Raw genomic sequence first — 16,587 nt, 5'->3', positions numbered from 1 at the left:
TGAGTCGAGATTGCGCCACTCTACTCCAGCCTGGGCGACAGGGTGAGACTCAGCCTCAAAACAACAACAACAACAACAACAACAACAACAACAACAACAACAAAATTAGCCAGACATGGTGGCACGTGCCTGAAAGTCCCAGCTGCTCAGGAGGCTGAGGTGGGAGGATCACCTGAGGCTGGCTGAGATCTCATCACTGCACTCCAGCCTGGACAACTGGAGCGATATCCTGTCAAAAAAAAAAAAAAAAAAAAAAGATAAAAAGATTAGGAGGTGGCTAGAGGCCCGATCATGTGGGGCCCTGAAAGGATTTTGAGCTTTGTTCCAATGGAAAGCCCTGAAAGCCGGGGATCAGCGGAGTCTGGCTGGGTGTGGAAAGTGGATGGAAGAGGTAAAAGCGGAACTGGGGATTGTAGGCGTCCGGGAAAAATGTGATGGCTACCTGGCCTAGGGTGAGGGGCAATGGGATTGCTGTGACTGGCCGTGTCAGGTGCTGGGGGAACAAGAGATGAGGGTAATGAACCCTGGCTCCAGTGATGTTGTCACAGGCCTTCCGACTCAACCATTCTGAAAAGAACTCTCCTCTGTCCTAATAGGCCTTTCCTCAGGTATGCACCAGTTCTCCAAAAATTAGGTCTATTTTTATAATTTGAATTTTTTGGTTTTTTTTTTTTTTAAGACAAAGTCCTGTCAAATCGGTTCCTACTAATGGTCTTTAATAATAACTTTCTGTACATAACAGATTTTGTTCTTTTGAAGAGCTGAGTGGTGTTCCATGACGTACACCTATGCCATAATTTATTTAACCAGAGGTTTCTGCTCTTGTCTTCCTCCTTTTTCAGGTTGACCAGTATCTCTACCACATGCGCCTCTCTGATGAGACCCTCTTGGAGATCTCTAAGCGGTTCCGCAAGGAGATGGAGAAAGGGCTTGGAGCCACCACTCACCCTACTGCAGCAGTGAAGATGCTGCCCACCTTTGTGAGGTCCACTCCAGATGGGACAGGTACTGCATCTGGGGGATGGCTCTAGCTGCTGCGTTACTCAGGGGTGATTTAGTTGGCTTTGCTCAGGGACCCAAATAACTCAAAAGCCTCAGAAACCAACCCTGGCTAAGGGAAGCATCCAGGGAATTGAATGGAAGGCTGTGTGACGGATGGACAGGAAGCTTGGGAAAAGCTGGCAGTCCTGGCAGTTAAGGGAGGGCACCTTTGTCAGCCCTACTGTGGCATCACTGTTGGCCATTTGTTTTCTACCTGTGTGCTGAGAAAGGCTGCTTGGCTCAGTTTGGCATTTTATGGTCCCACTGAGATTGCACGCAGTGATGGTGATGAACTACAACAAACGTACCTCACGTGGCCACAACTGTAGGCCGTGGGAGCTGCTCTGTGGCTCACCTGTGCATGCTCTAACTGGGACGCCGGACGCCGTATAGGCATGTGGGAGGGACAGTGTAGTGCAGATTGACCTAGATTTTTTTCTTGAGCCCCATGTAAAAAGTACTAGAAATCCAAATAGACTTGGGCAAAGTATGGAGCGTCACAGTGCATATATATATATATATTTTTGAGACAGTTTCACTCTTGTTGCCCAGGCTGGAGTGCAATGATGCGATCTCGGCTCACCGCAACCTCTGCCTCCCGGGTTCAAGTGATTCTCCTGCCTCACCCTCTGGAGTAGCTGGAATTACAGGCATGTGCCACCAAGCCCGGCTAATTTTGTATTTTTAGTAGAGATGGGGTTTCTCATGTTGGTCAGGTTGGTCTCGAACTCCCGACCTCAGGTGATCCGCCCGCTTCAGCCTCCCAAAGTGCTAGGATTACAGCTACCGCGCCCGCTGCCACAGTGCATATTAAGGAATTAAAGGCTCAGAAGTCCTGCTGCAATACGAACCTATTAAGCTTTGTTTAATCATCTTATTTGGATACAGAGTCCTTTTTTTTTGAGACGGAGTCTCGCTCTGTCACCCAGGCTAGAGCGCAGTGGCGCGATCTCCATTAGCCAGAATGGTCTATATCTTCTGACCTCGTACCCGCCCACCTTGGCCTCCCAGAGTGCTGGGATTACAGGCGTGGCTACCGCACCCGGCCCAGAATCCTTATTTTATGGTGCACCACCCAGCAAGTGATTTAATCAGGCAGGGGAAAAAGGATCACGGTGGAGATTCAAGTTGGAAAGGTCCAGTGGATTAGGGCTAGGTCACTGAAGGCCTTGAATGCAAGCCTAAAACATTTAATCTCTGCAGTAGCACTGGGGAGTAAATGCAAGGTTTTGAGGGGTGTCTTGGTAATGTTACATCATTGGCAGTATAGGTAGAGTGGAGGGGGAGCGAGGCCCAGCTGGTAGAGCACAAGACATGGCTCTGGTGGGTGGGCAAAAAGAGTATTCAAGGGTGGGGCCCGGCTGTTGAGCCCAGCTGCCTGGGAATGGCAACATCCCAGAGAAGGGGACCGAACAAAGTTGTGTCAGAGCTTTTATTTAATCCTCATAGTAGGTGCCTCCATTTTAGAGATGAGGTGCTTGTGAGGCCCATGAGGGGTGGTGGGTGGGGGGTAGGTACTCACATCTAGAGGACAGGAGAGAGAACCCAAGGGGCAGCTGCCAGGGCAGAGGAAGAACCAGGAGGCACAGTGTCCAAGAGTCTAAGGGGGACGAGATCTCCAGGAAGCTGGCAGGTCTCTGGTGAGGCATCTACAGGGGCGTTGTTGGGAGGGGAGTAGGGACAGGGTGTGGGTCAGGGCTTGTTAATGCCAGGCGCCTGTGCTATTTCCAGCACATGTGTGTCCTTGAGGCTCATCTCCCTAAGTGCCTCTAGGGACCTGGTTCGTCTGAGACTGTATCGTTCCCAAAATAAGTAAGTGTTTGCTGAAGCCTTGGGACCCAGCCTGGACCCAGTGCTGAGGGTATGACCTTGCTTAGGATTGTTTCCTGAGTGTGTTTCTTGGCCCTTCAAAGAGCCCCTCGAGGTGAGGGGCCTCTTATCTCTTCCATGTCCTCTAGATTGGCATGTTTACCTACCACTCCCTCTGACTGGAAACCACACCCACTTCTGAGATTTTTATTCAACATTCAGATAAATGTACACACTCCTGAAGGCCAGGGCCTTGTCTTTATTTCACCCAGCACTAACACTAAGTAAGTACCCTAAATCTTTTCTAAATACATAGGGGCTAAGGACTCTTTTGGGCATCTCAATGTATTAACTCATTTGCTTTTCAAAAACCTTTATGGTAAGTACAAATTTTATCCACAATTTTTAGATGAGGAATTTGAGGTTCAAATGTCAAACAAGTTGTCCAAAATCATACAGCCAGTGGGAGGCCGAGTTAGGAATCAAGCTTGTGTAAGCCGAAGTTCAGGCATCGGTACTGCACGTGATTTGTTATATGTGTTCATGTATGTGTTAGCCTGTGCACTTGGCGCTGGAGCACACTGCAAATGCTCAACTAAAATTTTTTTGGAACGGAGTTGGGACTGATTGTTTGGACTGTATTATAGGCAGGTGAATTAAGTTTATTGGGGAGAACTAATTATGGGGGAAGCTTTCAAAATTCTCATTGCTTTCCTGAAGCTGGAGGCTCCAAGACCTCCCATGCACCTTGAAGCTTGCACTGTTTGCAGCACATACTGGAATGTCTTACTCACTGAAACAAAGGAAGTGGCCCCTGGAATAATGGAGACCAGGTTGCAGGAAACCCACACCTAATCCCTTGCTCCGCATTTGCAGGGGGTCCATAGGTTAGCTCCTCACCTCCATACTCTCTGGGACTCAGCCTTTGCTTTTGTAAAGTAAAGAGGTTGGACCCAGCAGTTCTAGTCTGTTCTGCACGTCTACTAGAACTATTGTGCTAGTCTATTCACACAAACACTTCTGAGATCCTGTAATGGGAGATAAACCCTTGGTGTTCATTGGATGTTGTCTTAGTTCATTTTTGTGTTGCTGTAAAGTGGAACATATGTATATATGACAACTCAGCAATTCCACTTCCAACTATATGCCCTGAACAGACTCCTGTATGAATCCAAGGAGACATGGCTGAATAATGTTCATTACAGTGTTGCTTAATCGCACCTACAATCCCAGCTACTCAGGAGGCCGAGGCAGAGAGAATCACCTGAACCTGGGAGATGGAGGTTGCAGTGAGCCGAAATTGCACCACTGCACTCCAGCCTGGGTGACAGAATGAGACTCTGTCTCAAAAAACAAACAAAAATAGATAAATTTTAAAAAAATAAAGTGGTCAGCATCAGGGCTCTCCAGTTTTGTTTTGTCAGTTGGGGGTATGAGTTATGGAATATGGCAGTGAAAATAGGTGACTCCTAAGTTGATACAGACTATCAAAAATGAAAATTCTCTATTGTCAGCACCCCAGTGAAGTGCTGCGAGGAAAGGCCGAGGTGAAGTTGTGTTGGCGATTCCCCCCATGTGGTCGCACAGAGCCTGGGTGCCTGCCGCTGCTGCTGGGGGTGAAGCTGCATCCCTCTCCCACAGAAGGCTCGAGGCCTTTGCTCCAGGGGCACCTGTTCAGTGCCACCTTTCTCAGAACATTCGTTTCTCAGCCCGTTCATGGCTAGTATTCTTTTCAAATCTGAGAAACCAAACCCCAGATCTAGAGGGAGCCAATTTTTAAATCCAAAGCTTTCTAACTTTTCTGGGCTATATCTTCACAGCAAGAAACACATGCATATAAATATTTATATGAAAGGAAATAAATTTGGGGACCAGAATTTATTCTTAAACATGATGAAGTTGGGTTTGTCTTCTATTCTTTAAGGAAGTTGCTAGTCAGAACCTACTAAATGTTTTTCACTTTGCGGTTTGAAAACCACTGCCTTAAATGATCCTTGGCCCAGTTTGGTTCTAGATGAGCATTTCCTTTCTTGCTGGCATGAAATATGTAGTTTCAGGACAGTGTGAGGTGAGAGGTGAGAATCAGAATTATAGGTTCAAATGGGTTTGAATTCAAGCTGTGTGCTTCAGAGGGATTTATGCTGTGATCCTCTATTTCCTCATTTGTGAAAAGGGGAAACTTCAGCGGGATCGGTTTTCTGAGAATTAAGGGAGAATCAGATATGTGACTTTCTCACTCCTGCAGCCACAAACCACCACTGCAAAAGGCACTCTCATTGCCAAATTTACTAAGAAAAGGTGTGTAAGACTCCCAGGTTTTAATTTTGGAAGATTGGCATCAAGGGAGCAGGTGTGAGGGTTCATCCCCATCACCAGGGGCCCTGCATTTTGGAGTGAAGACCAGGCCCCAGCTCTTATACCAGCTCCAATTATCTAATTGTAATCAAAGTCCTATTAGAAAATGTGGAGAAACCAGAAAGTTTCAGGCCATTTATTTGTGGTGGAGGCCTCCCCATCACGGCTTATGGGCTCTTGTGTGAGAAGGCAGGGAATGTCAGTAGCCACTGAACCCCGTAGGGGTGAAATGTTCAAGGTAAATCATGAAGTACCTGTGCTTCATAGGTTGTGTGGCCTACACAGTGTGAAGAAACACAGTTGGCATAATTAAAAGTGCAATAGACATAAACGGTCCAGGAATGTCTTACTCAATGACTGAATTTGGTGTCAGCCAGAATACATAAAACATGGTCTCTATTTGTCGTTTTGCTTCTTTCCCAAACAGTTTTAAGAAGTTGAAAGAATTCTATAGTGGTCATCTATATTTTATTTGGTTTGCTTTATCAACCCCCCCATCCTTCTATCCATCAGTCCAGCTTGTTATAATTGATGCATTACAAAACATAAATTGCTGAGAAAGTATAGTAAATACTAATACTGAACTCTAGTTACTATGTATGCTGAAGTTTTAGGGTTCAGACGTATACTTACATAGTAACTAGAGTTCAATATTTGCTGTATTTTCTTGTGATGTAAGATCTAGATGAAGTGAAATAAATCTTAAGAGTATTATCTGATAAAAAAAAAATAGAAGGCCGGGCATGGTGGCTCATGTCTGCAATCCCAGCACTTTGGGAGGCTGAGGCGGGCGGATCACAAGGGCAGGAGATCGAGATCATCCTGGCTAACACGGTGAAACCCTGTCTCTACTAAAAATACAAAAAATTAGCCAGGCGTGGTGGCAGGCGGCTGAAGCAGGAAGAATGGTGTGAATCCGGGAGGCAGAGCATTCCAGGCTGGGCCACAGAGCGAGACTCCATCTCAAAAAAAAAGAGTATTATCTGATGAATTGACAAATACACCTGTTTAATACAACCTCCATCAGAAAAGGGAATGCTTATACACTGTTGGTGGGAATGTAAATAAGTACATCCTCTATGGAAAACAGTATGGAGATTTCTCAAAGAACTAAAAATAGAACTGCCATTCCATCCAGCAATCTCACTATTGAGTATCTGCCCAAAGGAAAAGAAATCATACCAAAAAGATGCCTGCACTTGTATGTTTATCACAGCACCATTCACAATAGCAAAGATGTGGAGTCGATGCCCATCAATGGACAGATGATTGGATAAAGAAACTGTGGTATATATACATAATAGAATACTGTTCAGTCTTAAAATAGAATGAAATAATGTATTTTGCAGCATCATGGATGGAACTGGAGGCTATTATTTTAAGTGAAACAGCTCCAAAACAGACAAATACTGCACGTTTTCACTTATAAGTGGGAGCTAAAAAATGTGTCCACATGGACATAGAAAGTGGAATGATAGACCATGGAGACTTGGAAGGGTGAGGGTAGGAGGGTGGGGGCATGAGGGTAGGAGGGTGGGGGGTGGTGTGGATGATGAGAAATTACTTAATGGATGTAGTGGGTGTTGGATACACTAAAAGCCCTGACTTCACCATTGTGCAGTATATCCATGTAACAAAATTATGTTTGCACCTCATAAATGTATACAACTAAAAAAAACTTCCGTCAAGATACAGAACATTACCATCACCCCAGAAAGTTACCTTGAGCCCCTTCCCAGTCAATCCCTGTACCTGATCCCCCCAGAGGCAATCACATTCTACTATTTTCCACATATGTGAGTTTTGCCTGTTACACAACTTCACATATAAATCGACTTATACAGTATTTGTTTTTTATGCAAGTCTTTTTTTATTTGTCATAATGTGGGATTTATCTGTGTTGTGTCTATCAGTGTCTCGTTCCTTTTGGCTGCTGATTCCATGGTATGATTAGAATCTGATATGAATATTGATGGACACCTGGGCAGTTTCCAGTTTTTGGCTATTTGAGTAAAGCTGCTATGAACATTATTGCACAAGCCCTTTTGTGGACACGTTTTTAGTTCCTTGTATAAACAACTAGGAGTGGAATTACTGGGTCATTCATAGAATTTGGTATATGTTTAATTTTTAGAAACTGCCAGACGTTTCCCCCAAATTGTTGAACCATTTATACTCCCACTAATAATGTATGAGAGCTCTGCCTGCTCCATATCCTCAACAGCATTTGTTGTCTGTATGTCCTTGTTTCTTTTTTTCAGTGGAGAGTTAATTAAAGAAAGCATTCATTTGTGTTTGCTAGGAATCACACCATCTTGACCTCTCTGTAGGCAGCCCTAATCTGTGCCACAACCCTGCGTGTGACTGTGGTACCAGCCCTAACACAGTTCTGTCAGGGTCCCCACCACACACATAGGGGCCACACATAGGGGCCTGGCTTTCAGAGGACAGTTCCATCTTAAAAGGGAATGCAGGGGTCGGGCACGGCGGCTTACGCCTGTAATCCTAACACTTTGGGAGGCCAAGGTGGGTGGATCACTTGAGGTCAGGACCAGCCTGGCCAACATGTTGAAACCCTGTCTCTACTAAAAATATAAAAAATTAGCCAGGTGTGGTGGCATGGACCTGTAATCCCAGCTACTGGGGGGCTGAGACAGGAGAATCGCTTGAATCTGGGGAGGCAGAGGTTGCAGTGAGCCGAGATCATGCTGCTGCACTCCAGCCTGGGCGACAGAGTGAGACTCCGAAAAAAAAAAAAAGGTGAATGCAGGAAGAATTGATAGCATTTAATGAGCACCCATGGTGTCTGTACTAGGCCATTTACATAAATCTGTTTTACTCTCCACAAAAACTTTACAAGAGAGTCATTCTCACTTTAAAAATGAGGCAACCAAGGCTAAAAAAGGATTGATGGTTGCCAAGGTCACCTGTGGTCAGATGGTGACAGTTGGGATGTAAGCATAGATAGTCCTGACTCCATGGCCATAAGATTCACAGTTTACATTGGCTTGTACTGCTGAACAAAAGTTTCTAGGGAAAATCAGATGATTATCTTTTTAAATGGATCCTAAATACGAGTTGGCTTTGTATCATTAAAATAAGAAGCTCAAGTACAACCCAACTGAAAATGTGCCAGCCGCATGTTCTAACTTAGAAATGAAGTAATTTTGTGGTGCCTTTATCACCCTTGTCTTGGCAAGATCGTTTGGTTATAACTATGCCTTATGAGACAGAGTGAGGGTAAGGCAGTGTCAGATCGATCATTTGACTCTTCTTCACCTCTGAATTGTGAATTATGTTCACAGGTAAGTATACCTCCATCCTCTAGCCAGACTTAAACCCTCGAGAGAGCAGGGAACCATGATGCTGATGGTGACGGTGATGATGATGATGATGATAAAAATTGTAGACATCGTTAGTGCCAGGTACTGTGCTAAACGCTGTGTTTGAGCTATCTCATCATTTCTTACAGTCATGCAGTGGTAGGTACGCTGAACTTCACTTTACAGAAAAAGACAATAGATTTGGAGCAATTAGGCAACTTGCCCAAAGTCACAGTGAGCAAGTGGCAGCATTGGGATTGGAACTTGGCCAGCCGAATTGCTAATGCCTGGGCTTTTAAGCACACCACCAGTGGCACATTGGTGGTGTGCTGCTAGCACAATGTGTGGATTCTTCTCTTACTAACCTCGGCCTAGCTGTTCAGCTCATTCAACAGTCCTCTCCGAGGCTTGGTCCTCTGTGCAGCAGCAGTGTGCTAAGCTGCCTCGTGCCCTTTGAAGAGTGAAAGTTGTGCTGGGGAGATAAGGCCCATGTAGACAAAACAATTAGAGATATCGGGCCATATAATGCAAGCACATGATGTGATAAAGGGAGACCGGGCTGGTGATACGTTGCATGGAAGCTGGTTAAACCTGAAGGAAGCCCTTATCTTGGTTGCTCTGCATTATATTAACAACTGTACAGTGGAGACATACATCCAGAGCTAGCACACAGCAAGTTAATTAGTGGACTTACCTAGTCCAGGCAATATAAATAGAAGATTGTACTGATAGATAGCCTCAGTACAGCAGATGGCACTTACATTGTCAGGCGTTGTGCCAAACGCCTTACACTTCCTTGCACTGAATCTTGACAAGGTGCGTGTGTGTATGTGTGCATGTATATGTGTGTGTTTTCCTGTGTTCTTGTTCTGGGTTGTGGAGGGAGGTGCTGACTAGAAGGAGGTTATCGTTACCCTTTTAAAACAGATGATGAAATCTGAGTGTCAGATTGCCCAAAGCCACATGGCTAATGCATGTTAGAGTGGGATTTGAACCCAGGTCTGCCTGCCTAAAAAGCTGAACATGCTCAAAGCTTACACAATATTGAAACATAATCATGTTTTAACCCTTTGAAGAGTGGTTTCACATCTGTGGGGCTAATTACACCTCTCTGTGACTGGCACGTATTTTGAGCTTAAGAAACACTTCCTGGGTAAAAAGAGCACCAGAGTGGTGCTTTCCAAGAGGTGTCCTAGGAGCTTTAGGGTGCCAGTCATGTGTTTTACGTGTTCCACACCCCTCCCTTCAGTTGGAGCAGCTCTGTTTTTCTCTATTTTACGTTGTGACATTTGGCCCACCAATTTTATTTGGAAATAAGCATTCTGTTGCTTAAAATGGTTTGAAAACAAATGATGTAGAAGATCAGATCACTCCATTCCTAGTCTGTACCAGACACCAGCATTAACTGTGATTCAATGCCTTTAATGACACGGAGTATTGAATACTTCTGTATGGCTGAGCTCTTGAATGGTGGCCGGCATTGCATTGTAATGGAGTAATTGGAATCCTGGGGTTTAAAAAGAGGCTGCCAGGTGTGGTAGTGATCATGGCGATTCCGGGTACATGGAAAATACGTGCCTTGAGACCTATGTCTTGCTGCATTACCTGCTTAGGACTTGGAGATGTATCTTTTCGGTCCTCGTTTCATTTGGAGTATATGCCATACATTCTCAGAGCAGTCCACTGTTGTGTGCTAGCAGGTGCTTGAAAACTAAAGGAAAAAAACAAGATCCCCTCAACCCAGAGTCACCCCATAGAGGATGATTGGAATGTTCAGTGCAGTTACCTGGGGCCACTGGAAATGATATTGTAGGGCAGAAAGGGCAGGTCCCTTTAGGGGCATTAAGTTATAAATATAGGGCTGGTTCAGGAACTGAATGTGAAAGTATGCATTTGTGACTCTGACCCACCTCCAAGTTTACGGCTGCATGCCTCAGGCATTGAGTGACAAGGAAGAGCCAGAGGCTCTAAGGTTGGATCAAATACAGTCCAGTGTTCTGATTTGCCCGAGCCTCTCCCAGTTTTGGCATTGAAAGTCCCATGTCATAGGAAACCCCTCCATCCTGGGCAAACTGGGATGGTTGGCCACCCTACATGGCCCTGGAGCTCATGCCGTCACTGCTGCTCAGCTCAACTATGGCAGCAGCCCTTGAGCTGCCTCCTTGTGCTATCCCAGCCCTCCACAGTGCCATTAGAGCCACTAGAGCCCTTTTGGAAACAGATCTGACCTTCTTAAGAACGAAAGAAAGTCCTTGGCAATGGTATTTGCTGTGCGTTTATAGCCATGTCACGTGAGCCCTATGTTGTAGCTACTCTGGACATGCCATTTTTTGGCACCCACAAATTAATGCCAACTTATAGTTATACCAAACCTCTGTCCTGCCTTACTGGACACCAGAGCATGCCACAAATCTCCATGGCCTTGACAGGGAGAAAGGGAACAAGTACCTTGATAGGATCTATTAACGGAGGAATAATTTACTGTGTTTCTTCTTTGTTGTTGTTGTCGTTTGTTTGTTTTTTTTTTGAGACAGAGTCTGGCTCTATTGCCCAGGCTGGGGTACAGTGGCAAGATCTCAGTTCACTGCAACCTCCACTTCCTGGGTTCAAGTGATTCTTTTGCCTCAGCCTCCCAAGTAACTGGGATTACAGGGCTACGCCACCATGCCCGGCAAATTTTTGTATTATTAGTAGAGACAGGGTTTCACCATGTTGACCAGGCTGGTCTCAAACTCCAGACCTCAAGTAATCTGCCCGCCTTGGCCTCCCAAAGTGCTGGGATTACAAGCATGAGCCACCACACCCAGCCTGTGTGTTTCTATATGTTCACATACAACATAGTCCGTGTTTCACGTAAGCATCACAACTGCTGGGAGATGTCGGCATTATGAATCCTGTTCTACAGGTGAGGTGACATGCTCAGAGAGCCCTGTGATGTGCCCACACCACACAGGTAGTGAAGCCGCTGAGCTGGAATTCAAAATGAGGCCTGTCTACCTGTGTGAGATCCAGTGCCTAACCACTGCTCTGTGGGGGCCTCTCATGCGTGGGCATTAGGAGAGGGCCCGTCTCAGGATTGCCGAGTCACAGTGCTAGGCCTGCCTCAGATTCCGGACTTGGAAGGAATGCAGTCATTGGCTATGGTGGTTGTGGCTTCCTATGTGTGTGGAGGAGGGCTGCAGGGAGGAGGGGTGTCAGGGAATGTGTGTTCCAGAGGAGTCCTGTAAGCAAAGCAAGAGAGGACCTCCTTCCTGGGAACAGGTTCATCAGCAATACTTTATTATTTGTGTTTTCCCTTCAGTCCATCAGAAAATCCTGCACACCACCCGTTCTTGGTGGAGCTGTGGCCTCTGAGTCCAGCTGGGCTGGCCTCGGATGATGACCCACCAGGGGCAGCCTCGCCACCTCGGTCCCCTGTGGTCACTGATTCAGCGGATCACGTGTATCCTGGACTTGAGAGTGCTGATGAGGCATTTCATCTTTGATATCCCTTTCATCCCTCATGACAGCCACCACGTTGTGTTTCCTAGAATTTGGCTGAGTTCCCACTACCAGGGAAGGCTCAGAGCTGGAGTGTCTGGAAAAGCCACCCATGGCCATGAGGCAGGCAGGCTAACCCCAGATGAGGGCGATGTTGCTGTAGCTAGCCCGCAGCTGTAGCTAGTGGTGGGGCCACCTCTAGTCACTGGGCAGGAAATGGAAAATTAGTGCCCCTAAGGAGGAATGCTGCCGTCACTGGAGCCAATTCCAGTGACTTTTCTTGGACAGGTTTCTGCAATCCCTTCTGCTTTCGTTGGCCTGGAAGAGTCAAGTGAGGCTGTGGGACAGGGTCTGCCTAGAGCCCGGAGAGAGAGTACCTAGTACTTAGTGAGTGTGTCCTGAGTTCTTGGTCCTGCACCACACTTGTGTGTCTAATTTTTCCCCTCACAGCAACCCAATGAGATGCAATGTTCCCATTTTAGAGATGAAGCAGCTGAGGCTCAGAGGCTCAGGAACTTGCCTCTGCTAAATAGTGGCCGGGGTTCTGGAGCAGGTGATGTGGGCTCCAGAGCCAGTCTCCGTGTGTCACATCGCCTGACGCACTTCTGGTTGTGTGGTCTCTGGTGGATGATGTCTACCGTTTTCCCTCTTGGGACCCTAGGGACTGTGGGTGGTGTTCTCAGGGAGCTGGTCAGATGTGACTTTTCTCAGGGCCTAAGTGCTGGAGGTGCTGAGTGCACCTGGGTGTAAAACAAACATTCTTGGGTTATTGAGTCAGAGCATCTCCCTGACCTCTGACCCATTCCGCTTCACTTCAGTGCTGTTCTCCCACCAGGAAAGGGGTTGAGTGTTGACAAACATGCCAATAAGTGAACCCCCCAGGAAATTGCCTTGTATCCTTGTATCCTTTGAGAAGGTTGTGGCAGGGCAGCAGAAGACTGGCAGTGCTGCTCGTGGTTGGGGCAGTCACCTGCGGATGCGCCTTGCCTGCTCCGCCAGCCCCTGCCCTGCTGCAGGCTCCGCGCCTCTTCAGCACTTTCATTCTGTGCCACACAATGGGGCCCTTCCCCATAGTCGGTGGTATTATCACCCAGGATCTGGATGTTTCCTGTCTACACTGCTGTTTCCTGGAGGGTAGGAACTGCACCTTCCCAGTGACACATGACAGTCTTCACCCATCTGTGTCTGTGGCTCCTTTCTGGAGTCTCACTCATCCTCTTTCCTGCTCCCTCACAGCTTTTCTGTTGCTTCAGTGGCCTGACTCTTGTCGTACATACATGCTCTGGGGTCAGCATTCTCTTGCATTCTGATAAGCCTGAGATCCTTTGAGGGGGCACCTGCTTGCCTTATTCACCAGGCCTCAATGTGTTGGACCTCATTCCACTCCATCACATGACCCCTCTGATCTTGCTGCAGGACATGGCCCTCATAATATGCAAACATTAGAAAGTAAATTTAGTACTGCAATTGCAATATGCAAACATAATATGCAAACATTAGAAAGTAAATTTAATACTGTGCTTGCAATTTGGTGTTCTGGGGGTATGAGGAACAGGATGGAGGCATGCACCCCTGGCATGGGGCTTGCTGAAAGCACTGAGGAGGTAGTCGGCTCTCAGGAGGGGGTGAGCACATCGTTGGATGCGAAACTGTCTTATATTGTTGATTGAATTGTAAAAGTAATGTATATGCGACAGAATACTACTCAGCCATAAAAAGGAACAAATTAATGGCATTCGTAGCAACCTGGATGGGATTGGAGACCATTATTCTAAGTGAAGTAACTCTGGAATGGAAAACCAAACATCATATGTTCTCACTCATATTTGGGAACTAAGCTATGAGGATGCAAAAGCATAAGAATAATACAATTGACTTTGGAGACTCAGAGGAAAGGATGGGAAGGGAGTGAGGGATTAAAAAAAAAAAACAGCCCTGTGAGTTTCCAGTTTTAATAAAGCTCTGATAATTAAAAAAATAATAATGTAAAGGTGTATAGCATGAAATTAGACTATATGTAATGTCTGTAGAGGAGTGAATCCCACTGGCCGCCCCTTACCCACAGATATTCCTGGAGGGACTTGGAGTTTTAAGTCTCGGTTGGTTCCTGGAAGAATTTTGCCCAAAATTAATAGTGGCCCTTCCTTTCTCTGCAGAACACGGAGAGTTCCTGGCTCTGGATCTTGGAGGGACCAACTTCCGTGTGCTTTGGGTGAAAGTAACGGACAATGGGCTCCAGAAGGTGGAGATGGAGAATCAGATCTATGCCATCCCTGAGGACATCATGCGAGGCAGTGGCACCCAGGTATGACCCTTCTCTCAGGGCGGCCCCTGGTGACAAAAAACTTCCCTGGCATGTTCTTTCTGTACTTTCTCCAGCCGCTCCCAGCGTGTGGATATGCAGTCACCCAAGACACTCATGGATGCCAGCACAGCTGTAAGGGCTCCCTCTCAGCCGGAGCTCAGGCTGTTCTGGTTGTATTTTATACCCAACATGTACTCAGTATTAAAAGGAGTGACTAGAGAAGAAGCATGAAATCCAAGTAAGACGCTGTTCAGTGTTGTCACATCTCGGGCCTCAGGGCTTGGAAGAGGTCAAGCCCTCTGATTCCTGGTCGGCTGTTCCCTCTCCCACACAAGGCTCCCTCCTGGGAAAGGAATTTCTGACCATGAGTAGAACATGCTGGGGAGATATTTTTAGACTCATTATTTGTCTTTGGGGTGGCCTTGAGGTAAACCTGCTTTCCTTGTTATCATGCTGGGGTTGGAGAAGGGAGGCTGCATCCCTAGGGCTGTGGGCATTTGAGCTTTACCGAAGTTGTCACGTGGCTCCAGTATAGTGGCTCCAGTATAACGTCAGGAGGGACACAGAGGGTAGCGGCCCTTCCACTGCCACTCCTATGCCTGCACCAAGCTGAGGCATTAAAGAGGTTGGGCCCTGTATTCAGGCACTCTAGCTATGTGATTCTGGGCAAGTGATAGACCTCAGTTTATTCATCTGTAAAAAGGGATGATAGTATACGGATTGTGGTGTAGATTAGAGGAGATGATACCTGTTAAGTATTTGGCATAGTGCTGGTGCATAATCTAGTACTCTTCCTATTTTTTTCACAGGGGTTTTTGTCTGTTTATCTAATTGCTTCTTGTGCTGTCACTTTCTGTGGCTAGTAATTGCATTGTTCCCTGTTGTGGGGGATGTGGTTGCCATTTCTTCCCGTTGCCTCGATCTCCTGCCTTGGGCCACATCCCCCAGATGACAAATATTTAAGAACCAAGTAAACTAGATAAGACAAAACAAAACAAACAAAATAACATCTAAAGTTTGGCTGTGATTATGTAAAAGACTTGTAACGTGATGGTGACTTGTTAGGTGGATTTTTAAGTTTTACAAGAACAACACCCTCCCTGTTGCTTGTATCCTGACAACATGCAGGGCCCAGGCACCTTGCAGTCCCTGCAGCGTCATCCCTAGAGCCTGGCAAGGACAATGAAGTGCGTCTCTGCCAATTGAGAAAAAAAATCCATTTTAAACATTCAAGATGTGAGTGAAGTTCTTCTTGAAAAAACCTTAAAATTGCTCAGACCACCTAGTTAGAGGGTATCAAGAAAATCTACTCTCCATGCAATATATAAGAAAAACAGTATAGTCCGGATTAAAAAAAAAACAACTATGAGACCCACCTTGAAGAGCATTAAAACTGTTGAGATATTAGAAAGATTTTAAGTAAGTGAAAAATGCTATTTAAAAATGAAAAGGAAAGAAAGCTAGAAGAAAATATAGGTATCTTTGATCCTAAGGAATAGAAAGACTGCTGTGTACCTAAAATCAGCAGAAAACACTTGGAAAAAAGGCTGAAAGGAAGTTCATTGTGGCTATTTTAGTGGTGGAATTACTGGTGCTATTTTTCCCATATTTTCCCCCTTTTTTGGTACTTGGTACAGTATTTTACTTAAAGGAAAACAAATGGATTGTAAATATACACTTTGGTTAAGAACAAATCTTGGAATCCCAAACTTGCAAAGGTTTTTGAAGAATTGTGAACCTGGGCAATGGGGGTCCTTCGGTAAAGTCTGTCTTCCGGCACATTAACTTCTCCTGAAGAGCAGTGGATTGCAAACCTGAATGGCAGCCACTTTAAGATTTTAAAAGTATATCTCGTGGAAAGGGAAGTGAGCAGATTTTCAGACCAGTAAGGAAAAGGAAACCATTTTAACTTCATAAAATGATGCCCTTTGAGCCTTTTTATGACAGGAAGGTGTTAGCTCTTTCTCTGCATCTTACCCATAGATCCTCCTCAAAGAGAACGAGATTGTCTTCCAATTCAAGGAAGCAGAAGGTCTCCTCTTCCCACTTGAGAAAAGATGTAGGTTCTTTGAACCCAGCACTAGCCAGTGGAACTTCTTGCAACAATGGAACTGTCTCCTATCTTCCCTGTGCAATACGATAGGCACTGACCCTGTGGCATCGAGCCCTTGAAGTGTGGCTTGTGTGACTGAGGAACTAAATTTTTAAGGCCTTTTCTTTTTTCTTTTCTTTTCTTTTTCTTTTTTTTTTTTTTGAGACAGTCTCACTCTTGTC

General features: G+C 45.8%; 1 protein-coding gene across 2 annotated transcripts in view; it reads left to right on the top strand.

The window, feature by feature from the left end:
- The window catches only part of HK2 (hexokinase 2), a 59,558-nt gene that overhangs the window by 19,640 nt on the left and 23,331 nt on the right, over window positions 1-16,587 (top strand). For both annotated transcript variants that reach the window (XM_001162535.8, XM_063789003.1), the window contains exons 2-3: window positions 843-1,005; window positions 14,165-14,313. In XM_001162535.8, the coding sequence (XP_001162535.3) occupies window positions 843-1,005; window positions 14,165-14,313 (312 nt within the window). The remainder of the gene's footprint in view (window positions 1-842; window positions 1,006-14,164; window positions 14,314-16,587) is intronic.

The sequence above is a fragment of the Pan troglodytes genome, chromosome 12 (genome assembly GCF_028858775.2).
Source record: "Pan troglodytes isolate AG18354 chromosome 12, NHGRI_mPanTro3-v2.0_pri, whole genome shotgun sequence".
Taxonomy (NCBI): domain Eukaryota; kingdom Metazoa; phylum Chordata; class Mammalia; order Primates; family Hominidae; genus Pan; species Pan troglodytes.
Note: the sequence above shows the minus strand (reverse complement) of the source record. Positions and strands in the feature narration are given on the sequence as shown.